Source organism: Falco biarmicus, chromosome Z (genome assembly GCF_023638135.1).
Source record: "Falco biarmicus isolate bFalBia1 chromosome Z, bFalBia1.pri, whole genome shotgun sequence".
Taxonomy (NCBI): Eukaryota; Metazoa; Chordata; class Aves; order Falconiformes; family Falconidae; genus Falco; species Falco biarmicus.
Genome location: NC_079311.1, coordinates 45347842 through 45372790, shown reverse-complemented (window position 1 = coordinate 45372790; position 24949 = coordinate 45347842). Strand labels below are relative to the sequence as shown.

The following is a 24949-nucleotide window of genomic DNA, read 5'->3' as shown; positions in this document are numbered from 1 at the left end:
GGCTAAGAATTCTATCTGTCTCTGCTTGGAAATAGTTTAAGACATTTTAAACACATCCGCAATGCAAATATAATAAATCCAAACTTCAGTGCTTTTTCTGCTTGCATTATGTTGAATAAAGTTTCTGAAAATAACTATAAAAGCATTTAGGTCTCCAAAAAGCTTTATGGAGTCTACTCAGCCTCAGTTGCTAAAAATGTGGTTGTAAAATAATGTTAAAACATAGATGACAGTATTAGGCTTACTTCTGCTCCCCTGAAGTAATTTCTGGATCATTTGAGAGACAGCTAGTCCTGAGCACAAGAAAAAAAGAGGTAGCAGTAAACATTTCTTCTGTGTTTATTTCTTTCTCTTTTTAAATATGACATCAAGTTTAGGGGATGTAATAACTAACTGTAGTGAGTATTCTTTGATAGCACAAACACGCAAACATTATTGATAGGAATGTAGTGATCTTAGTGCCTGCAACATGAATTAGTTTGAGTAATAAATTTTTAAGCTATTTCCTTAAGTTATGGAAGGGAAATGCACTACAGTAACTTCATACATCCAACAATAACAATAATCAGTGATGCCTCATATGAATATTTAGTTCCCCTTTCACTTGCTATGCTGCAGCCTTCATTCTTTTAAATCAAAGGAGTAATAAGAAAGCTTTCTTCCACAGAGTTTTTGTTGTCATATACTACAATGCCTTTGAAAATGTTTGAATAGAAGGGATAGAAGTTTCATTTCAAGGTTGGGTGAGCCTCTTTTTTTTAAGAAAATATTCAGGTGGTATCAGAAAACCACTTAAGCAAATCTATTACTTTTGAGGCAGTCTAGCTGCTAGAATCAAAAAGCAGTGGCCAGTGTTTTGGGTATTTCTGTGGCCATTTTAAAAGCTGTTCTCAGGAGAACCAGAGAAAGATATGTACCACCAAAAGAAGAAACTTTAGAAAAAATACAACAGAGAAGTGGTAAGATTAAAATTCTGAAGTGCACAAACTAAAGGAAGGAGACTGAGAAGAAACTTCAAAAACTCAATACCTTTGGTTACAAAAAGTGCAGGAAAAATGTTATACTAAAACTAATAGACAGAGCTCCCTTCTCCAGAATTTTACGTGAAATATACATGTGAAAAAAGTGCACTGGATACCCTCTAAGCTCTGCTCAGTTAGTCAAGGATTATGTCCTTCCAGTTAAGGATTTCTATAGTACTTTACACCATACTGCCTCAGTATATTGAAGTCAGAGTCATGAGTTTAAAGTACCTATTCATCAGATGACACCGATTTATCAAGTGACCATAGGCAATACAATATGATCAAGTATTAATCCACTGACCTATCCAACCAACACTGGAAAGACAGGAAAAGTTACCAACCTACCTAAACTGAGAATGTGGTACAACAGCTATCCCTGATGTAGTAAATTTTTAAAAATTATTTTTTACAAGAACTACCTCCTAAAAACTTTATCAATCATCTGACATAATGAGTGAAGGGTACAAAATGTTTAATGAACCATTTTAATAGGGTAAGAAAGTAATTTCAGTCCTCCCCATGATTAAAGAAACAATCATAAAACCAGTAAAAATGTTTTTTGTAGTGTAAGTGTATGATTACTCCTTACCGAGACCTAATGGTACAAAATAAGGCTGCTTATAGTAAGAGGGGAAGTCAATTCACAAATGTGGCAACTTACACAGTTATTGAAACTATGAGCCGATTGCTGTACCAAACATAGAACATACTACTGCATTCAATCTATTCCTGTGAAACAAGTAAATATAATGCTAGCATCAAGCTGAAAGCTATCTTACTTAGCTGCTTCTGAAGTTTCCCTCAGCTCTTCATCCAGTCTGCATGAGTAAAAGTTATTGATATAAAGAAACAAAGAAGCAAGCAGAGCGTAAGAGAGAAGCAGAGCAATAGCAGAGCAAAGAAAAAATACAGTACATGCTTCTAAAATAGGCACCCAGTATTTTGCACTGACCCTAAAGCTCTTCAGCTGAGCATGATACCATTTATCCCTGTGCTTAACCCACCTTTAATTTGTAACTCCTTAGTTAGCTCATTTGGAGGCAGAAACATAAAAGCAGCCAGGGATCTGAGGCATGCCCAGTGGAGGATTGCTGAAAGCATTCAGTTGCTCTATCAGGTAGTATTAAACTAGCTGCAGCCTGTGCCAAGTCAAGGATCTTTAGAGTTCAGGTAAGTTATTTGCAAGGGAGGCTGATCTCAACAGCTTGAAGGGCAAAATGAGATTCCACATCATTGCAAGTCCTCTCTCACTGAGCTGTTGAGGTCACCTGCAGGTGAAAGGCTGTCACACAGATTCACTCCATTATGACCAGCAGCATAGGCTAGAAAGCAAGTTTTACCTCATTCTTCTCTTAATACACTTCTCTTCATCATACCTTACAAGATAAGAGTGGGTGAAGGAAAAGAAAAGGTGTACATGTTCATATGATACAATAGGCACACTGAATCCCACTTCAGTAAAAGCCAGCAAAGAACCACACAACCCAAATCCTGGCATAAGCTTGTGTACTTTGTACAGGTGGGATTCCTTGTGACCAGAGGTGGTATTTCTGTCCTTGTCAGTGGAGCAACTATGAAGCCAAAAGCTTAATTTTTGTTTTGTTTTGCTACAGGAACCTTTCTCAATTTGCAGCAGAAGGGAAGCTATCAGCTGAACACTGCTGTTCTCCCTGTGGCATGTGAATAACCACTCACAGTGCCTTGAATGCACACACCCACTAAACCTTCATATCACAACAGCCTGAAGATGCTTGCCACCAGTGGGAACACTTAGCAACTTTTGGTTATCTTCTTCAGCAAAATCATGCCTCATCTGGCTGCTGGTGACATGAAGCAGGCAGTTCTCTAGAATTTCTTTATCTGTAAGTCCTAAAGCTTCTTTGGTACTGATGTTGTGATCATTTCACCTTTGGTCTGAGAGGTGAATGGACTTTCCAAACAGTTTTCAGTCTACATGGAAGATGTGTGTAACAGATGTGTGCACTGCTACAGACAGTGTAATAGTCAAGAAACAGCAAGGAAGCAGAAAGAGAAACACATTGAAGTACCAGGTTAAGGTGTATAGCTAAAGGGAACTATAAGAAAATGTTTACAGGAACCAAGAGGAAGGAAGGGAAGGACAAGGCATGACAGGAGGATGAAAACATTTTATAACGTTAAAACATTCTGGACATCTCTCTGCCAAGTGACCAACTACCTCTGTACTTCACATTCTTAGTATCACTCCAGGCCTAAAGAAGTTACAGCAGCAAATAAATCTGAGTGGAAGTCCCTATGATCCCCGATTAACTGCAAGATCTGAGCTTCACGTTTGCTCCCTGGAATTACACCACAAGTATCTGAGCAAACACCAGCTCAAAGACAGAAATTATGCTGCTTTCATAACTAATGTGAGGCAGGTGTGAAAATTCCTGCCCAGGTTGAAGAGATCTATGACAGCTCCAGAACAAATGTTCTTCCTACCTAGTCACTGGCAAGCCCTAAGGAAAAGACAATCATACTTGCGTATTTACTCATCAAAATACTTTCTAGAACAGAATGTTCACCTGTTCAAAACGTAGGGCATTTGATAAAAAGAATAATTTAAAAAAGCATTCCTGAACAGCATACCCTTTTAATAATGACCCACATGAAAAATCACGACTGATTTCCAGCATTTTCAGTCTTGATATACCATTTCAGTTTGTTGTTTTCAGGTCTGAAAAAAAGCCAGCTGAGGTGAAAAATTCAACCCAACTTCCTACAATTTTTTTAAAAGATTTATTTCCTTTACAAAAACCTGCATTTAAAAAACCTTTACACATAGGAAGCAAAAACTGAGACACTGTCTTTCAGTGTTTTCTGGGTTAAACCATGAAAATCAACAAGATAAGGAACAGTAAACCTATGGACTTTCAGTGTTCTTCTATTGAACAAGCTATCTTTGAACTATTGTTTCAATTCAAAGCTTCATATGACTAAAACTTAAAAAACGTTTACTTAAATAGTGGTAAAAATTATGGAAAAATATAGCATAAGTGACACCTGTGGAAGGGTCAAACTTTCTCCTATTTTCTTTCTGGGTTTCAATTAGTGAACAGTCTGTTCCAATCCAGATTATATAATCATAGGGTTGATGGGACTCTGAGCCTTATTAAAATATCTTCATTTTACTAGCAGCATCGTTTGGTCCAGTACAAAAAACCTTCTTCCTATAAACAGTAGCTCCCCTAGGAGTATATCTTTATTATGTTTTGTGTTTCCATTACAGTGTTTTTCTGCTTCTGAATGTGACAGTGGAAAGTGCACAAGAGAATAGGAACACCATCAGAAACGGGCTTTCTGTTTTTCTTATGGACTCTGAAACACTATTATTAGATAGTGGAAATAGTTTGCACTAGAACAAGGACATGTTTACTGTACATTACTTACTTGACAATACTGTCTGGTATGTGCACATATTCCATTGGAATCATCTCACGAAGCTCTGCCAATGTGTTGACATACTGTATCTTACTGCTGAACTTAGAGCTGAAACAAAGAAACAACAGTTAATTGACTTTCACCCCCAAATCTTTTATTGTAATTTTTTTAAAAAAAAAAAGATGCTATGTACTTCATGCAGTAAATAATTAAGCACTTTGTTATTCTTATTTCAGTTACAGAGTTCAGCTAATCATGAACATACCTAAGATGCAGTAAGGCTGAAATCAAGTCCAGACCTTCTGCTGTTCCTTGCTTAGGCTGAATGACAGTATTTAGGACAACATTATAAATTGTAATGTCTACATACCCTAGCATGAAGTTTTATAGTTTGAAGGAGATATATGAAAATTCTGAAACTAATCAACCCCCCTACAGCATACTTAGGTGTAAAAAGAGATGGGAAGCATTCGCTCAATGTGGTCACGATGAATAAACATCAAGTGATTGTGATGAATTAGCATTTGTATTTGACACCAATTCTCGATCAAACATAATTAAACTGAACTTTCTCATTTGTTTAGATGATTACAGATCTGATTGTGCACGTGCATGTCCATTCTTACTGCAGAGCCTTCTTATGAGGAAATACTTCCCTTGTTTATCTCAGCTGTGCTATATGATCCTTTATTGTGTTTGAGAAATGATCACTTGGAAAATAGCTAAATTGTTCAGAAAATACACTTAAAATAACACTATTCATTTGTCTAACCTGAATTATTTGGTATGTATGAACTTGTGAGAGAGCTTTCTCATTTGGCTCATAAAGCAATTTTCCATATTTAACTCTGGTTGTATTTAGATAGCCTTCTAAAATCTGTAACAGCGACGAATGCACATTGACCATAACTGTTCTTAAGTTTAGACCATGAAAACCAACATATTCTTATTTGCTGCTGATTTAGGGGTATGACCAGACAATACAAAGCCTCTGAAACAGCTTTGGGCAGAAGGCTACTTCCCCTCCCTTTACCATACATATCTTCCTTATAAGGTAAAGTGAGGCAACAAACAGGAATACATGAAAATACTGTCAATAGTTGTTTAAGCTCATCCATTTCAATTTGTCCCTGTACCAGATTAGCATCACTAGGCACAGACACTGGAACAGGCCAACGATCATGTTTTAAGATGAATCACTTGCAATTATCCAGTCAAAGCCATGACAATATACAGACAATTCTTAGTATTTTATCCAAAAATGTTAATCAGTCTGCATTCTGAACTGCCAGCTAAACTAACTTGGCAAGCTGCAAGGCAATCAGAAGCTTCTAAAGACTGAGCGGGGCGGGGGGGGGGGGGAAGACATAAAAACATCTTTCAAGGGTTAATTTTTCCACTTAAGGATTCTCCTGGGTCCACTAATTCCACCACAGTAATTGATTTCTGAGTAATTGCTTCATGTGGGAGTTTGTGTATGGACAACCCAAACACATGACCAAAATAAGAAGTTCTCATTCAGACTTCAGGGCAGGCATGCTGTCAATAGTGGTAAACTTCGTATTATTTAAGTATTTCCATCAAACACCAAATATCTTTCACAGACACTTCATTAGAAATCTAATTTCTCACCTAACACAGCTAAAGTGATCTCTAGTGTGATTATCTGGTCCATAAAGTGTATCTAGGATCTATCTTTGCAGCCATTAGTTCTTTCATCCTGTGTATTCAGACAACTGTTTAGTGTTCATCAATCAAGTCCCACACTCCACTGAATGACCTTGCCAGTTTTTGAGGTAGTATTGTAGCACATCCTCAGTGACTTCACTGTCCCTTGTCTTTCACTTTCTTGATGCCTACTGTTTTGTCCCACATCTCAGCTGAAACAGAATTAAAATTATGTTGCTAACATCTACCTCCTTGAAATCTCTGCTTGCTCGTGAACCAATTAATTTCTTACTCTAAAATTTCCATCATGGTTGTCAGTGGTTTGGTGAACAGCTCAGGGCTAGCAAACTAAGGTATAGCCATCAGCCTTCAATCTAATCAAGTCTTTCTCCTTACATTGCTTCTTACTGAATTGACTTTGTCTTTTCATGCCTCCCAGAGTTTTTTACTCAGCTTTCTCATAGTGCCCTTCTTTCTTTCTTCTTTCACCAAGTGTCCTTGGTGAGGGTTCAAAAATCTTACATTATCTTCTACAAAAGTCACATCAGCCATGCGTCCCACCCACCTTTCTTCAGCTACCATTTGCACTTCACTTTCATCTTGCACTGGGACTTCAACCTACTCAGCTGAAATGGAGAATTTTTCTGAATAAATGACTAATGACTTGAAACAGATGTGGCATATTTGTCTGGGGTTTTTTAATTTTACTGCCTACCTTTCCTCTGGGAGTAAATAGGATGCCAAAAGAAACACCTCAGATACCAAATGCAGCTCAGTGAATCCCCATCATTACTGTTAATAATTCCAAGTATTGTTTCTCTGTTACTCTGGTATTTTTATTCCTCAATTTCTATTTGGTGTTAAAATTACCACATATGAAAGAAGAAGCTCCATTATGACACCCTGCCTGTTGCACTTTGGCAGCAATGGAAAATTCATGTGCTTCCCCATCCCAATGTCACCCTGTCAGGACAAAGCACCCTGCAACAGACACCTCCAGTGTCCTGGGGGCAGACCTCTCTAAGGTCTGTCATGATGTGTGTTGTGTGGGGTAGGTTCTGCAGAAGATTCCTCTCCTGCCTGAAGCACTTTCTCACACACGTCAGCCTGCTCTCCCTGATCTCATGATTTCAGCTGCACACTTGCCCACCTCAAACAATTTTTGAGGTCTTCAAGATCTGTAAAATTCTTTTGCTTATTCACTAATCAAAGTGGTTTTTTGGTAGCTTTAAACCTTTTTTAGAACTGCAACTCCTATACATTCAAACAGCTCAGGGTGCTGGCAGTCCTCTTGCATAAGAAGCAACTAATTTTTTTAAAACACAGAATTGTAGCTTAATCTTGCCCTACAGCCTGGATTTTTTAGATTAGGTGATTATCCTTACAGGAAAAGCCCTCCTCTACACGCCTTTTAGCTGGGTTTGGAACAAAGACTATTTTAAGAGACTGAATTCCCAGTTCTGCATACACATACAGGTTTAGGATACCTACCCTATGATGTCTGCAACTAGATACTCATATAAGTAACTCTTCCCCTGCCCCCTCACACTTTAGGAAAGTCAACTCCATCTGTCAAAATCCCAACATAAACTGTAAACTAGTACTGTTCAGTGGAAGATTAACAGCCATGTCTGATTATTTAGGGTGCTTCTGTATTCTTAGGGACACAGGAAATCACTGGTATTCACTGCATACCTTATAAAAGGTCGTGTCACAGCCAGAATTGTCCGGATGAACCATGATGGATGAACAATTACAAATGATTTCAAATTTTTCCGTAATCTAAGTAAAAAAGAAATTGTTTCTTTAAAAAAAACAAACCTCAAAAAAAACCATACAGAAATATCATATACAGTAAACACTCACACAAGGGAGTAACAGAAGTGGACAGATTTAGAATAATAGCTGTGGATCAGAAAAGACAGTACTACTCACCGTCGGTCAATCATCTGGTAACATTTTTTCATCCAACCCAGTCCAGGCATCCTCCTTCTTGGTGTTGCTCCATTCAAGTAGACAATCATATAGTCTTCAGCTACCATCAGCTCTAAGGTACTGATTACATAGCTGATGAAAGCACAGAACTAAGTGAGCACGTACTTTACATTATCCACTTATGCCCACACTAAATCAGTCTGCTAGGCACAAATCAAGGCAAACTAAGCAATTTATGACATGACAGCGTATTCTTTTCCTTTAAACCAAAGCAAACATTTAGCACTGGTCACCATGCTACCTGCAGATGTATTAACTAGAAAACCACAATCTTACCTGCATCTTCAGAAACATGTGGACTCCTTATAAAGGTTAAATTTCATAGTGAGTTTTCAAATCTCATAGGTGACTTTGTTCTTTCTTTTTTTAAAAAAAGTGCACAAAGATTTTGCAAGGGAGAGCAAAAGCAAGAGAGATCATGTGAAGTTCCAGGAACTTCTGAAATTAACTCTTCAGAAACTTCACTATTAATCATCATGTTTGTTCAATGCAAAGGGTCAGGAGAAGGTACTTGTCTATAATTCCCATGATCCTTGCACTACTGCAACTAAGCCTGTGACTGCCAACTACAAACACTTTGAATCTCAAGGCTAATAAAACTTCTCCACCAACCTGCCAAATGACAGCAGTTGGTCTGACCTGGAACTAAAGCACTATCTCATTTTTCACACATAGACACAATGCTGAAGACACTGGCTGTCACCATGCGCCTTTCTAAGGACTGGAGTTTTAAGGAGACTAGGTCTGTGCTCTTGGTGCTTTGTAAACTGCAAATGTGAAGGCCAGGCCTCTGCTGGATTTAGAAATTACTTACTGGGGTTTAGTACACAAAATGCTGTAATGACTGATTTTTTTGGCTGCCAAACCAAGTTGCTACTAGGAGTAACTTTCTTGTGATAAATTCGAGCTCATGTAGCCAAATCCGTGTCCTACCCAACTTGCCCCTGCCACTTATAACTGAATCAAAAGCAGCTAGAGTCCGGAAAAATACTTAGAACTGTTTGTATCAGCAACTGTCATTTATGTTGTGTTTTTAAAACAACTGTCAGAAAATAGGCCTGCGATTCCTAAACACAACCACAGTATACATCAAAAATATGAAATATAGTGATACCTCATGGTAATATATAATAAACAATGAACTACCAAAAACATCTGGTGGTCTAAGTTCCTGCTGATTGTTCTCAGTAAGGGCTGGAAGTCATTAGTGAAACAGTGCAATGATTGTAGGCCCGAGAAGCTGAAGATACTGCATTCTTTGACATTTTGGGAGGTACTACAGTTAGATTTAGTCCTGACAAACACACCTTAATTTAGGATGGTGAGTAGGTAAAGAATACTGAAATAATACTCCACTGAGCAGTTTATCTAAAACTGCTGTTTCCTTTGTTATTCTAGTCACTCCCCCTCTAATGACCAAGTTTACCTCATAATTAAAGACAGGTTATGTCTCACTACATAATTGTGAGTACTAACTCAAAAGACTGTCACATTGCTCACATATCACTCACAGGAAAAGATTTTCCATGACATAGTTGTAATCAGTTCGACTGCTGTCTGGCAAGAAGCATGCTGCAAACACAATGATAGCATTCCGACCATCACCATAGTATCCTGTGGAAAAAAACAAAAAGGCATTTTTGCTTTTGCCAAAGGCTCTTAACAGGATAAATCAAAATCTCAAAATCCTGGAATGGAGCTACTATGTCTAGTGCTGAAGAAAACCAAAAATGCGTGAACTATTCACCAAGCAATAAGGAAGAATAGTCAGTTATGTTGAATTCCTAAAAAAAAAACCCCACACTTAGCACAACTATTAGTAAACTTTTTATAGAGACCAGCAAAAAAACCCCTTGTAAGTAATACAGTCTTACCTGAACTCCTGGTCCACTGCATCTCTATGGCAATGATATGCTGAATGTTCACCTTAGACTGAGGAATAAGGGGCTAAAGAAAATATCCTACATTCGTTATCCTGCATCTTTTGATTAACGTTCATGAAGTCTCTCAATCCAGTCTCAGTTGGCTTGTTCAGCTCTAATGGCCTCAGGATATTAAAACTATAAATGCATCACACTATACTTCTGGGGATTAGTTAAATCCTTCACTGCAAGTTTTGTATAAAATACTTTTTTTACCTTGGACGCTCCAGCTGCCCAATACTGGCATTCTCTGGGCTATGCCACTGCCTAACGATAGCTGCAAACCCTTAAAACTGCAGCACTGCTCTTGTGGGGTCCAGGACAGCTGCTTGTTACCCAAAGGAAAATATTTTCTTTCATGATAGATTAATGCTGGTCAATCTTTTCCAAAGTCCTTTGCAGCTGCTATCGATTTCTGTGTTATTAACAACAAATATAAAATACTCCTGCATCGTTAGAAGATACATGCAGTCAGGAAGCAATTTATAAAGATGCTACAGAAATTCTCGTAGGTAGATAGCACTAACAACGCACAGAGACAGAAGCTGGGTATACTTAAGAGAACAACTTGGAAGCCTTTCGAAAGAGGTCAGGAGAAACTAGCCATGAGGGAGATGCTAATGCTTGTGAAGGAAACCCTGAATATCCCTCAGATAGGAACACAATCCTGAAAAAAGAAAAGGATAATACCAGCACCTATACAACACTTTCATAAGGAGATTTTTTAAGACTTTAACAGTGCTTTTTGGACACTAGACAGCAGTATCCAAGCCTAACTCAAATGTCCATATAACTTCTTGCACTGTAGCCAGCCAAGCCACGCAAAATTCTCTATAGGAAGTCAGAGATAATACATGATCCCTGTGTGGTATTCAGGGAAGAGTGAGAGATTATTTTGTTTTCTTCTTTCTCACTCAACATCTGAGCTGAGTCTCAGCTAGCTGAAATAAGGAGATAATGTCTATGTCAAGGAAGTAATTTCTTACATGACTTTGTAAAGATCTTCAAAGAATCCAGAATCCCTGACAAAATGGGTGCTTCAAAGTACTTGTTCATGAAGTTTTCTATGCCAAGGAGAACCATAGCTGGTTAATCTCAACATTATTCCAGTCATAATGACATGCACTAAGGCACTCTCCATTTAGGGCTCTCAGCTGTTCCTTAAAGGACTGAAGAACACCACCGCTTCCCCAGTTACAATGGTGAGCAAAAGAAAGCTAAGTTTCTGAAAGAAAAATGTGCATGTCAGAAGTAAGTCTCCTGTCTCAAGCCATGCTGTTTCAAATGAAGGTTTAGCAAAGCAACCTGTTGAAGGATTGATTACATTGGACCTTTTTCTTTCTGAATTTGATTTGGTAGATTTGACTAAATATAATGTATTGGATGAGATTATAATATATATTGTTGATGGTAATGCCAACATTGAGTTGAGAATGCTAGCTAGCCTAGACCTCATCCACTGAAGAATCATTGTGACACTGCAGGAACCTTTCTGTCCTTAGCCTTTACTCTATCCTCCCATGATCTTGGCATCTCCTGTCTTCGCAGCACTGTGAAGTAGCTTTTTTACTGGCTCTCAGAGGCCAAGGGCCAGCTAATCTATAGCTAGGCTTCCAGAGCTAGAGAAGCCACGTATAACAGTAGCCCAGCATATGTCCATTCTCTTCTCCACAGTACAGTGCTGTTCTCCATCCTATTGGAGGATGTGGACAAGCAAAAAAGACATGGGTGATAATTTTGGTGTCCCAATGAAGATGTCAACATCAAATTCAAAGAGGAACATTGCACTCTCTAGTAAAGATGTACACAGGGAGAGGGAAAACACTCCAGTCCTATTTTCAGCACCTTCACCTTTAAGGAGTTTGACATGAAGGAATGTATTGTTCTTCTCAAAAGAAACAAAGAGCAAAGAACTTCACCTCCTACCCTCATCACTTAATACTACTCTGTTACATTTCCATCTTCTCAATAGACTCACATACTTTCAAAGAGACAGTACTGGTTTCACATATCCCATCCTAGCTCATCCCTCGGCTAAATCATAATAGAACAAAGCAGTCTTTCCCCCTCAGCTTTATAAACAGGGAAGAGATTTCCTTCCTTCCATAAATTTAAAAATCCTTAAAAGACTTTCAGGACAATTTATATCACGCTGCCATAAAGTAGCCTGTCCAGCTGGCTCAGAAGTTTGGCAGCAAAAGCACATTGTGACAGGTGTGTCCAATATATTACACAGCACAGTCTGCAGTTCATGTAAAGCAAAGTGATTATATGCAGATGCCACCTAAGAGCACACACAAGAAAAACCCACAAGTAAAACTAGGCCCCTTTTTCTTACACATGCTTGTAGACAAAGAACGCCAACTCAAGGCAAAAGTGCTTTTTAGTTCATCACTAGAAGCCAGAAAAGGTGTTTCCCCAAATTGTCAGTCAGCCTATGCAAAGAAGCAGATCTCTTAGAAATTTCTCTATTAACATACATGGAAGGCAACATCACACCTAGACTGCCCAGTCTACTGTCCCCTTTCCTATTTTGTGGCTACCATCTAGATTCTGCATTTGGTGTCATCTGTCATTTGACAGGGAGGAATGTTCAGTAGATCACTGAATAATCAAGAGATGCTTGACCCGACTTCCAATTACCTAATTTTAGCCAGAATCTGTTCTTAATCCTGAGGTTAAAGGGAAGACTGCTGGCCCTCTAAAGCACTCTGAATATACTAAAGTATTGCCAAAGGGAACATCATACAGAATAGGTCTAGCCACCACAACGCAGAAGCTGTTCAAGCTGCCCAAAGTTTTCCCATAACCCATACACCAAAATGATTTCGTTTCCACATCCTCAGTCTGCCACTCCATAAACACAGAGTTTAATCCAGTCCTTAACTTGCTTTGGTATGGCCAGATTTCAGGCAAACTTCCAATTTAGCCTGTGGTGGGTTGAAACTTACCACTACACACCATTTGTTCTATAATGGGTAAGTTACTGACCAGCACCCATTCAAAAGCAAAGGAGATGTAACATTCTCTGTCTTAGATTTGAGCAATCTGACAAAACAATATGCCAGACACAAAATTTGAATCCCGATTATTTCATACTGGAAGTTGAGTTGAATGACCTAGACTCCCACTGGTAACTGTACATTATTATGTACTTCACAGCTGCCATCATAGATATCTGCCACTGAAACCAGTCCTTGTTCAACAGTTAAGCAGTGCTCAATTAAGAGCTACTTTTCCACTCATGTGACTAGTATTTATTTTTCATAAAAGCTGGTATAAACATATACATCAGCATCTAGTAGGAACTGTATGTGACAATTATCACCCACAAGTGTACCTAGACTAGTTTACAGCATACAAAAAAATATATAAACAAACACCATTAGCAAGGCCTCAAAATATTTTATGTTTGTTTCCTAAATTACGCCATCTGTGTCTGTTTGCTAAACTGTGTCTGAAGTGTCATCACATTCATAAATCTTTGATGGTGGTGTTATAGTGGGAAAACGCTTGGAGGTTTAAATGTCTATCAATTCCGACTAAACTTTCTGCACACTGGCCACTGTGAACACCTGTAGACTTGCATTTAGCTGCTTTTAATGTAGGTGAGCAATTTGAGGACCACATCCTCAGGTAATATGATTAGCCAAAATGAATTTATGTCACCTTTACCAGATAGAGATTCAACAGTGCAAATATACTGGAAACATTAACCTTTAAATGAAGTTACAGATCAGCAGCACTGTGACAGAAGCAACCTCATACAAACTCACAAATCTTACTTCTGAGATGCTAAGTTACCTGCCTCGTTTTTTTCCGGATAGAACAATTCATCCTTAATACCTTAAGAGCTGGCAAACACTGCCCCCAAACATACAGAATCCAAAGACAATCTAAACCTGAGACACCAAGGAAACTACACCTAGAAAGCTTTGCTTCATTTTCTTCCTTCAATATCTACAGTAATATTTATCCTTTTGAATTAATGTATACAGAATTGTGCTAGTAACACCAGAGCTACAAAATCTCTGAGGAGGTTAGGGAGCAGATGAGCAAAGGAAACAATACAGCAAGCACATTAGGTCATTTTTCTACTTTAAATATTTTCTTTTATATGCTATTTGATAATAATTCACAAATTATGTGAAAAAAACATAAAACAGTTGCTGGTGAAATGCTAGCTACTGACAACTATAAATGGCAGAAAAACAACATCAGGAGCTTAGCCAAACTAACAGAAGCCTGAGCGAAAACTGTTTTCCTTCTTTTGCCACTGTACTTGTTCAGATCTCTGCACACACATACGCCATTGAGAAAATCACACACTGTACTTCCTCATGCAAAAGTTTTTGCCAAAATCCACACAAAGTTTTGGGGGTTTTTTTCCCCCGTAGGACAAGTTTTTTCCTTGCTTTAAGACAGTTTTAGCCTACAATGATCAGATAGCTCCTGACAGACACATGTATATCAGTGTATTTATTGCTCCTGAAATTCCATTGTATTTAGAATACTCAGTAGTCACTGCCACACTGGATTGAAAGCTGGGTTGATTTCAGCCACGGCTGAAAAACAAACTCCCTCTCACATTGCCAGTGTGGTAACTGAACTAAAATAGAAAATAATCATGCCCAATAAAGCATGGGGTTTTTTTTACAATCTAAAAAATGCATTCAGGGTTTTCCTACCTCCATGTGAAATGACCTTTTTGTAAGGTTCAATGACTTTCATATCAATTCTTTGTTCTTGCTCTCCAATAACCACTGTTCTCCATAACCTGTTGTCCTCTCGCTCCTCTTCAGCGGTGTACTCTGGAATTGATTCAGACTCCTGTGACGCTTCCTTAGTAGCAGTCTGCTCTTCTGAAAAATAAAATTGTATATATTGCATCTTCCTGTAAAAGCTCTAAATATTTTTTCCTGTTACTTTTGAAATGGATGACTGAAACCAACTGGATTTTGACAGCACTGATATAAATAAGAGCAGAATTTAATCATCTAACAGTTAGTAAATGAGAACTTCTCATTTTTTACAATGAAATTTAAATTTTTTCAACATTATGACCATAAAAAGAACAGTAGGCAGAATACCACCAAAGGGGTTTTGCATCCAGTTACTAAAGCTGATTAGTTGCTCACCAGAAGTACCACACTGTAGGATTTTTAAAATCTTTGTGCTGCAGGTATGAGAACTATATTAAAAAGCAAAACATGGAATTAAAGTGAACACAGATGCTTTTTGTCTAGAGAGGAATTACCACAGAACTACATCTTATCAACTTTCTCCCAGTTTGTCTCCAATCTCTTCACATCTGGCACCAGCAAATATGAAGAACAGACATCTTCCTCTGCTTCAGTCATGAGATAATGCTGACCTCATATAAGCACAGTATTCGCCTCCCCCAAGGCCTTTAGGTTGAGGTTAAATACCAGTTCCCTCCCAGACATTAAGTGCAGAGCAGCCAGGCAATCTGGCTATTCATACCAGCACCCGTTAGGGAACAGGTACACGTAGTCCACAGACACAATGATCACAATAAATAAACTGTACAGCTGACAAGAGGCTATGAAGTCTCATAGCCCAGCCTCTCTGCTGGATGCTCTTAGTTTCAGAAAAGCTGTGAAGTAATTAAAAAAAAATATGTTTCCATCGCACACTGATGCCACGGCTCTTAACAAATTCAACTGCATTCCAGTTTTTCAAACTTAATGGCTGGTTAGAGAGAAAGTGACATGAAAAGTGATTCTGTCCACAGCTGGAATTATTTCATTTCCTCGTTCAGTTAGCGTTACAACATACTGATTTTCCCTGGGGGGCTGGGGGGGGTGGGGTGTGCGCAGCAGGAAGAAATCCCTCTTTTGTGCTATTATTCTTACTGAAGCACCTTTGCCATATGGCTGTGAGCATATTAGTATATCTTCATAGTAAAGATTCCATACATTTTATGCACTATACATGTTTGAAGTAAACAAAATCAACTTTTTTAAAGTAGTATTCTGTCTCTGCAGTCATAACTAAGAGCAGAATTCAATCATAGAAGTCAGTGAGGTAATAGTAAACAAATACATAGTGAGATACAAAATGACATGTGTGTACATAGAAAGCTAATCAGACATCTTATTTGAAAATGCCAGAGATCTGAGAGTTAAACTAATTGACAAGAAGTAGTAAAGAACACAATGTTTCATAAAAGTCCTCAAACTGAGAGTTAAACTAATTGACAAGAAGTAGTAAAGAACACAATGTTTCATAAAAGTCCTCAAACTGAGAGTTAAACTAATTGACAAGAAGTAGTAAAGAACACAATGTTTCATAAAAGTCCTCAAACCTTGCTATACTGGTTTATCTTTGCATGCCTCTCTGATTAATGCTGCTTCTTGAACTACTCACACAAATGGAAGTACATGAGCCTTAAAACACACCAGTTTATCATAAGAATTAAATCAATTATCTTTATGAAATCCAGAATAAGACAGTACACTGTGTAGATACCACATATAGCTACACACACTGAACCTACAGGTATATACACATACATGTACTGACTTAATTTGTAAAACTGATTTCTGCATTAAAACCTATCAATAATTTTACTAACTGTTAGGAATATCAAGTTCCTCAAAACACACAAAAAAGCTCTGAACTTTAAAAAAATATATATTAGGTTGAGCACACATTTATTGTTATAGAAGAGCTAATTAAGTCTGAATTTCTGCTGCCACCTGTCTTATATTTTCTGTCCCTAATACAATGTATTATTAAGAAATAATATTGGCTGAAGGTCCCCTCTCTGAGGCAGATTCTCCCATGTGCAGAAAAGCTTAGTCTATCACCAATTTCCTTGCAAGATTCCAGCAGGCAGGAACTGGGTAAAGAAAGTAGTGATACTTCATCTCCTGCCACGCTGCCTAGCTAGCCAATGAGTTAAAACCTTATTCAAGTCAAACTCTGTTGATAATGGAAACAGGAATGGAAGATACACACATGTATATAAAACATAACTACATAAGTCTTTTTTCCTTAGGAAGAGCAAATAAAGGGAGTTTGAGGAGATCTAAGGTCAGGAAGAAGAACAGACTGCAAAAGGTTATATTTTTTCAAGCGTACTATTTCAAATCAGTTCAACAGTTGCTGCTCAGTAAATTATATATTGTGGACCTGAAGTATGTATTCATGCATTCTCAGGGTACAATGCTCACTACATTTAATAATATACTTAACATTCAGTTCTAAAATACCACATATTCCATGACATTGGAAATAAGCTTACAAAATGCATAACTCTGCTCCCTCCAAACCTAGATATCTTAATGCAATTTTGTATGATATTTTCTAAAGGTACCATGGGAAACAATATGAAAACTATATGCATGCAGTCAAGCTATGCAAACTTTGAGAGGTCACCACAAAGTGGTCCATTACTTTAAGGATGATCCCCATGGGATGCTATTACGCAGCTCAGGTGCTCTCAGAGTAGACAGAAGGGATTATCAGAACAGCCTAGGGAACTGCCTAGTCAGCTGGTTCCTCAGAGGGTAGAATGAGCATGGCTGAGGGGAAATGCCAGTATTAGCAGGTAGAACAACTTTAGTGAAAAGAGGCTGTGGGCTAGGTAACTGGCAGACTAATGCTGAAATTGTATTTGGGTTTTGATATCTTTTTTGGTGGTGAAACTGCAAATGATGAAAAGTAACTAAAAGAGAGCCTGATAAAACTTACAATGCTGAAATTGGCCAAATGAATTATTTTGACATAGAAATGGTATTAGATCATTTCTTCCTGAAAAAGTGGCTATGCTTTACTGCTTAGAGCAGGGGTCCTCAAACTTTTTAACCAGGGGGCTGGTGCATGGATGCAGTGGCAGGCAGCCATCTGCGGCTGCTTGGTTCCCCCCCCAACCCCCAGCAGGGGCGGGGGGGGTGCAGGGGGGTTCTGTAAATACCGGGGGCCGGACTGAGGACCCTGGGGGGCCGTATCTGGCCCGCGGGCCGTAGTTTGAGGTCCCCTGGCCTAGAGTATTCATTTTGCAGAGAAAGAGGCACCAGTGTGAAATTCAGAAAGGAAATAAACAGCTGCAGACAAAATAATAAACACTCTTACTTTACAAATAACCCTGCTTTGGGGAAGACCTTCATCTATACGCCCGTATGGTTTTCAGAAGTGCAATTTTTATGTCAACTTGTGGTCTGACCTCTGGAGGAAGGAGATACTGTCGGTTAGATTCTGTCTGTGTTGTAAAAGCCTCGTTGCAGCCTACTAGTTTGTTTGTGCTGCAACATCAACTAATATAATAATCATAAAAAGCTCATTTCTAAAAAAGTTCTGAAAGAGAATGTTTAAACATAAAGTATTAGTGACAAAAGTCTTCCTGTGAAACCGATGATGAACCAACCCTAAACAAGTCAGGTGCTAATTTAAGACAAGTACTTCAGTATTTCTGCTCTCATTTTCTTGCACGTTGCAGTTGTGATGATTCTTCATCATTTTAAGCAAATGGGTTTCAGTATTTCTTGTATTACAGAGCTATCAGTTTACCAATGATGAGGTGGACCCCTGAATCATGACAACAGTCTTGCCTTCTTTCCTCAGTTGCCTTTCACAGTACAAATGGACTGTCACCAGTCTGAGCATGACAAGCTAAAAATCACTGTTCTCTACAGTCTCAACAGCTACATGCTCTCAGGAATTCCTTCCCTGGGTTTGGCACCAGTTAGAAACACTGATCTGTGTGAGATCGTGAGTGCTGGTAACAGCAAAGTGCATAGTGGTTAACAGTAGAGTGACAGAAACACAAACGTAACAAAGGCTATTTACGATGCAATTAAACCATTCTGCCCTAGTTCTGTGACTACTCTTAGCTATGATTCATGTAATATACACAGCCACTAATTTTATTGCTGGCTTATTGTGATAAAATGATTTTTTTTTTTCCTTTTCTACCCTCTGTTCCTGGCTCATCTAAGTGGAGGGCATTTTGCCAATTAAGTATGTAAAAAAAAAAATCAAATGACACAACTGCAAAAACATCACCAAAACCACAGGCACCTTGAGTCCTTCACCTTGAGGAGCTTGGGGAAGCTTGTGCAGTTTTAGCAATTGAATGAATTATCACATTTAGAAAGCAGCAAAAAAAAGCTTAAGAGGAATGCTTGACAGAAATACAACTGCCACCAAAATCACTGGAGTTTAATGTATTTACTGTAGGGCTTAAATGCAAGTTCCACTCTGTTCCACTGTAGACAGATTTTTGCTCACACAGTGGTTACACAACAGTCTAAAACCGCAAGTGCACACTGCTCTAGTGTAAGCATGTGTGTGTTAGTTTTAAGCTTTGCTACAAAACATTCTAACCATCAAACAACACACCACTCTACTCTGCACCTATCCATAAGGCAATCTGCTTTCTAGTAAGAAGTGACATTAAAGACACTCATGCATGATTGAGTACACAGTGATGCCTCTTTGGCGGTATCACTTAAGCTGATGCAACTGTTCCTGTATGCTCAAAAGCGCATACAATTTTTAAATCATAGTGACCTCACTAGCAACAGAGAATTTAAATGCAAGGGGAAAATGCAGTTTAAATTGATGCATTTTAAAAGTTTCTGTTGTAAATTGTAAAACAGTCACACTCATTTTCCCCTCAATTATCTCATGATCTTTATGTATTTACATTAGTGAGTAAAGTTCTCACATGGCTCTTAAGGTACTAGCAAGGAGTAAGTGTTAGCATGTTATTCCATACACCGTGAGGGTAAGTAAATTGAGTAAGACAGTGTAAAACTTTTTACACCATGTGAAAGAAAATCATTAATATGCGAAGGAAGAGCGAAGTATCCATTGCACACTTCAGGGTGTATCTATACAACTGGCCCTGCTGAGAAAGCATATTTACATCAGTGAAATGAGGAATTCTGTTGTTCCATCACCCAGGCTAGCTTTATCATGCCACACTGATGTAACTGTAATCCAGAGCTGGACAGACCTGCATGAAGGTGCAGTTAGCTATAGTGCTCTCTACAACAAGCAACTGCTTTCCATTAGCTTTAGCGTTCTCTACAACAAGCAACTGCTTTCCCCTTCTTGATTACTTTTTTCAGACAAGTCCCATGGTACTGGACAATGACAGGACTTTGAATTTGATTCTCTCTAGGTAGCTATTCTTATTTTATTTGATCAGCTGTACCATGTCTTTCTGTACTCCACATTAGTAGAAATGTATTAGTTCACACAGGGGAAGAAAGGTTAAGAAAAAGCAGACAGTAAAAATATTGGGATGCTTAGCATTAACTCACATGCTTAAACTGTATTCATAGTCTGACAGACATGAGACTGATCATGTAAGCAGTAAAGAAACAGATGAACTCTACGTTTATAATCTACAACATTACCTTGCCCAGTGTATTCAAAAGAGTCTGCTTCATCAGGCGTGTCAAGGTCATCTACATTGATGTCAATTTCATCTGGTGTATCCAAATTATCATCAGAGAGAAAAACAGACCCGTCACTGTGGTCCAAAGAGAGATTGATATTTGGAGCAGCGAGCTTTATCCTTCTGGGACGGGAACGATTAAGATCAAGAGAATTGGGAGGTTCTGGAGAAAAAAAAAAAAAAGAGGAAAAAACTTTATCTCCTCATCTCCCAGATACTTAAGAATCATACTCAAACACACTGGGACAGATCAATTTTAGTAACATCAAGCAGTTTAAGATTACCCAACATAAACCACAAGTATCAACATTAATGTTTAAAGAAATCAACATCAACAGGAATGGTAGATTTAGCTGGGAGCTCTTCAATAACAAGAAACCCAGATTCACTTTTTTGCCATCAAACAAGAATCGAGCCTTGGACATGCTCTGACCCACAATATTTAAGAATTTAAAGAGCAATATATAAAATGAGTTACGAACCAAGATGTTGCTGGATCCTGGAAAAACTCGTATGAATGAAAATCCCCTGTAAATACTTGTTTTCTTATGCATTTGGTGCTATTTGAATGGTGCCAATTTGCAAGGAGCTGTGTCTACAACAGCTTATTCAATACAGGGACGGGAAAAAAAAAACAACTCTGAGTTTCTTAATCAGTCTTAAATAAAAGAAGTCTTCAACAGGCAAAAGCTAGGCATGGCTTTGCCCCTTGCCACTGCATTGTGTAGCACATTTCAAGCTGTTCTGTCTGAAGTACTCTAACGCTAATTTAGTTCACTTAGATAGTAGTCAAGTATGAGATAAATAACAGACACTATTTAAACTTCATGAGGACTAAATGAGTGATGACAACAATGTACAAGAGAAAATGGCACACTACAATTATCCTTTCTCAAGTGAAGAAGAAAATAAACTAAATAAAGCGAACTTAGCACTCTTCTTATTAATGCTGAACGGATTTGTACCAACACGGAAACATCCTTCTCACTGCATAATTAAATGCCAAGGGGAAAAAGTATAATTAAGAAAATGAGTAACAGCTTTTCTCACCAGGTCTCATCTCTGCAGAACTGGGGCTTAGTATATCCTCAGCAAGTGGGCTGTCCATTCCTACATACTCTTGTGCCAACCTGAGAGGTAAAAGACAAAGCAAAATCTTGAAGAGATGCACGGGTTGACCTTGCTATCAATGCAGCTAATGTGATCTCACAGGGAACTGAAATCTTCCTCAACATAACCAGTTCAAAGGTCTGATCACAAATTTATGTGAGAAAGGAACACAGCTGTTGTAATTCTACTGTGCCATTCTTACCACTTATTTATGCCACATCTGTAGAGCCTTTGGAAACTATAGGTCACACAGTCACTTTTACTTGGATCACGACGTAGCACTGAATAACAACAGGCTGGAAAACAGCAATGTTTCTCATTTTATACAAATTAAGCTGGTCTTTAGTCATCTGGCAAAATAGACACGTCATTGCAGGGGGCTTCAGCTACTCTGCAAACTACATAGTTTAAGAGTTCCGTAATGTTATTTTCATTGCTGCACATACAGCTACTGTATAGCAAACTTATAGATCATGAGTGGGTTTTTTCATTCTTCTGATATTATTTCTGCTTTAGAGCAATTCTGACCCAAATCAGTCATTTTGTAATAATGAAACAGCTGACGTCCTGCATTGAAAGAGTACAAAAAGCGCAAGAGTGAGATCCAAAACCATGTTACAGATTTTTCAGGTAAAATGTTGCAAAATACCCTACCTAGACTATTTTTAGGCAGATATACAAAATTACATTTAACATACCTACATAAGACAAGTAAAAGGCATGAAATGGTGAAAATAACAAAGGTCATTGAGCATTTAAAGCAAATTAACTTGAACTGTTCTCATGTCTATTTACTAATGAAGCATTTTACAAAATGCTTGCTGGGAGGATGGTTCAGCTGCAGATAGGAAACATTTTACATTTTCAGGACACTCTTGACACCTTCCAAAGTATTTGCACTAAAATATGCATGTGTTACCCCAAAAATGCTTCATTTATTTTATCAAAATAATTATAAATTTTTTTTAATATTCCTGTTCTGATTTTTCTTACCCCCCACAAAAGCTGAAGAACAGAAAATTTTTATGGCTTTGATTAACAAAGTGGTGATGAGATCATAGAAGGCCCTTTTCCCTGCCACAGCATGAGCTAGCTCTGTTCTGAATGATTCAGCTAAATGTGCCTGAATAAGATTGGCTTGTTGCTCCTCCAGTCTCTTCCTACTCTCACCTTCCCCATAAGGGCTACCCTCATTATTTTACTGTGTGCTGAGAAAAGACTCCTCTGGCCAATCATTGCATCAGAGTATGAGTATAGCTTTTGTGACTTCTTGTTAATTTCGTATCCCTTTACATATAATCTCTACAGGTAGACCTGCCTGAAGCAAGCCAAAAGCTTCACTGTGCTTGAAGTTGCAAAAGATCTTTACCTCAAGCCCCATACCATCAGATTCCCAGAATTCTTAATACAGACAGGCAAACTAGTCTACTCCTGCTTCTCCAGTGAAGCCACAGAGAATACAGACAATATAAAGCTAGGGTCAAACATGTTTGTGCTGCTCAAGTCAGGAAAAGGCCTTGCATCTCAATAAAAACAGACACGTGCTAATCTTGCTAATTATACTAGATTAATCCCCACATACCGTAGAGTAAATCCTTCACAAATACATATTAACTACTTAATGATTTCTACAAAGCACACCAATTCTGGTATATATTTAAATAGTGTCAAATAAAGCTTGAAATATTCTTTCTCTTTGGAGACACAATAGAAGAGTAAAGAAATTTGGTCAAAGTATCCTGCTCATGAATAAAACTAATGGCACAAATTGTCTGTAATGTACCATTTAATTTTTTTCTGTTCTCTAGCGTCATCTCTGTTCAGAAGCTGTATAGAAAACTGATACACAGAATACTACCGCAATTTACTTAATAAGTCAAAGACTCTAGTGGCTTATTTACATTTTCTTTGGTGTCTGTTCAATTCATGGTAAAGTATGTGTAATAAAGTTAATTTATTAATCTGAATTTAGCAGAGACAAATCTGAATTCTAACAAAGCACTGTATCAGCCAAATAAGGTAAGAAATTGTAGTAGTGAATACAGTGTGGGGAAAGGATGAAAACTTCTAATCCATTTTAAATTCAGGTAAGATTTTATTTGGGGCTTTATTAACCTTTCCAAATGCAAAACTACAGAAAGTTCTCAGGTTAAAGTGGCTCTAATCAGATGATGACAGGTGTTCAAGGGCGTATAGTTTGGCTGGACAGAACACGGTTTTGATACTAACATAAACCATTCACTTATAAAATCTCTTACAGCCTTATCACACAAAATGGCATCAATTACTTACTCAACAAGCTTCAGAAATCACTGCAGGAAGTTATCTGAAAGGAAATGCTCTTCTTTCAAGTTGTGTCAAGAGTAAACTATAGGAGGACAGTGAATTTTAAGACTTTCTGTATTAAAAAGACAGTATTCTCTGCAGCAAGACTGTAAAAACCAGCAGAAAGAAGATCATCATCTCCTCTGTATAAGAGCGTAACAGAGTTTTGTATACTCTACGCCTACAGAAACAGTGACATTTATCATCTGAAAAAAAAGCAATTTTTCACAAGTAATTGATTCAGAAATTTTAGAGTTGCCTACAATTTTTGTTATGCCTAGGACAGAATTATCCAGAGTCATGATACCTCTAGGATTGCCTTGACTGCTTTTCCCCCTGTGGCATCTTTATCTTTGGTTTTTTTTTTTAAATGCATATGTACTTGGAGCTGGCATTGCTGCCTTCTCTAGAATCTCATGCTTTCATGACATAGATTTGAAATGTTTTTCTCCTTTCAGTAGGACCATTAGAGCTGTGTTATACCAGAATTTTGTATCACAGTTGTGTTTACAAGAATGGTACATTTCTAGGGGACTGAAAGACAAATGTGCTTCATTTCCTTTTGTTTGAATTTCTGGTGAAATACAGCTACTGCTACAGGCAATATACTCAAAAAATACCCCTCCCTTAGGGATTACAAGAAAACAGCATCAGAATTTTTCTGAGAATCTCTACCTTTATTTTGATGGCAGTGTTCTTAATGTCAATAAAGCATACTGTTCATATTGCAATATTCAGTTTAGGAAGCAAGAGTCTGTGGTCCTGAAAGATCTGGGACAGAGCAGGCAGTTATGAATCAGCTCAAGCCCAGTTCACAAAAGCATTGCTAACGCAAGGTTATCCATTGTACTGTCAACACATAAAAGATGGTATCACCTTTTGGAATTTTTTTAGCCAAGATTAGATTTCTTTTTTTTTAACTTCTATAACTTCTCTTTTTAATTGTGTCAGGTTCTCATTTACTGTCAAATAAACAGCCAACAGGCTTTTCAGGGAAGAAAGTCTAACTCTGGAGTTAAGTCATATTTTTCCAGATCCCTTAAGCTTCACCCAAACACATTAAAGATTCC

At 38.0% G+C, this 24949-nt stretch overlaps 1 protein-coding gene across 6 annotated transcripts in view; it reads right to left on the bottom strand.

The window, feature by feature from the left end:
• PRUNE2 (prune homolog 2 with BCH domain) overlaps nt 1-24949 on the bottom strand; it is a 144598-nt gene that overhangs the window by 4764 nt on the left and 114885 nt on the right. For 2 of the 6 annotated variants that reach the window (XM_056325031.1, XM_056325036.1), the window contains 10 exons: nt 21495-21574; nt 20404-20607; nt 14701-14874; nt 9602-9704; nt 8031-8162; nt 7791-7877; nt 4437-4535; nt 2366-2401; nt 1805-1843; nt 246-293 (listed from right to left, as the gene is read on the bottom strand). In XM_056325031.1, coding sequence (XP_056181006.1) covers nt 246-293; nt 1805-1843; nt 2366-2401; nt 4437-4535; nt 7791-7877; nt 8031-8162; nt 9602-9704; nt 14701-14874; nt 20404-20607; nt 21495-21574 — 1002 coding nt within the window. The remainder of the gene's footprint in view (nt 1-245; nt 294-1804; nt 1844-2365; nt 2402-4436; nt 4536-7790; nt 7878-8030; nt 8163-9601; nt 9705-14700; nt 14875-20403; nt 20608-21494; nt 21575-24949) is intronic. The other 4 variants (XM_056325033.1, XM_056325032.1, XM_056325034.1 and 1 more) reach the window with 4 other exon arrangements.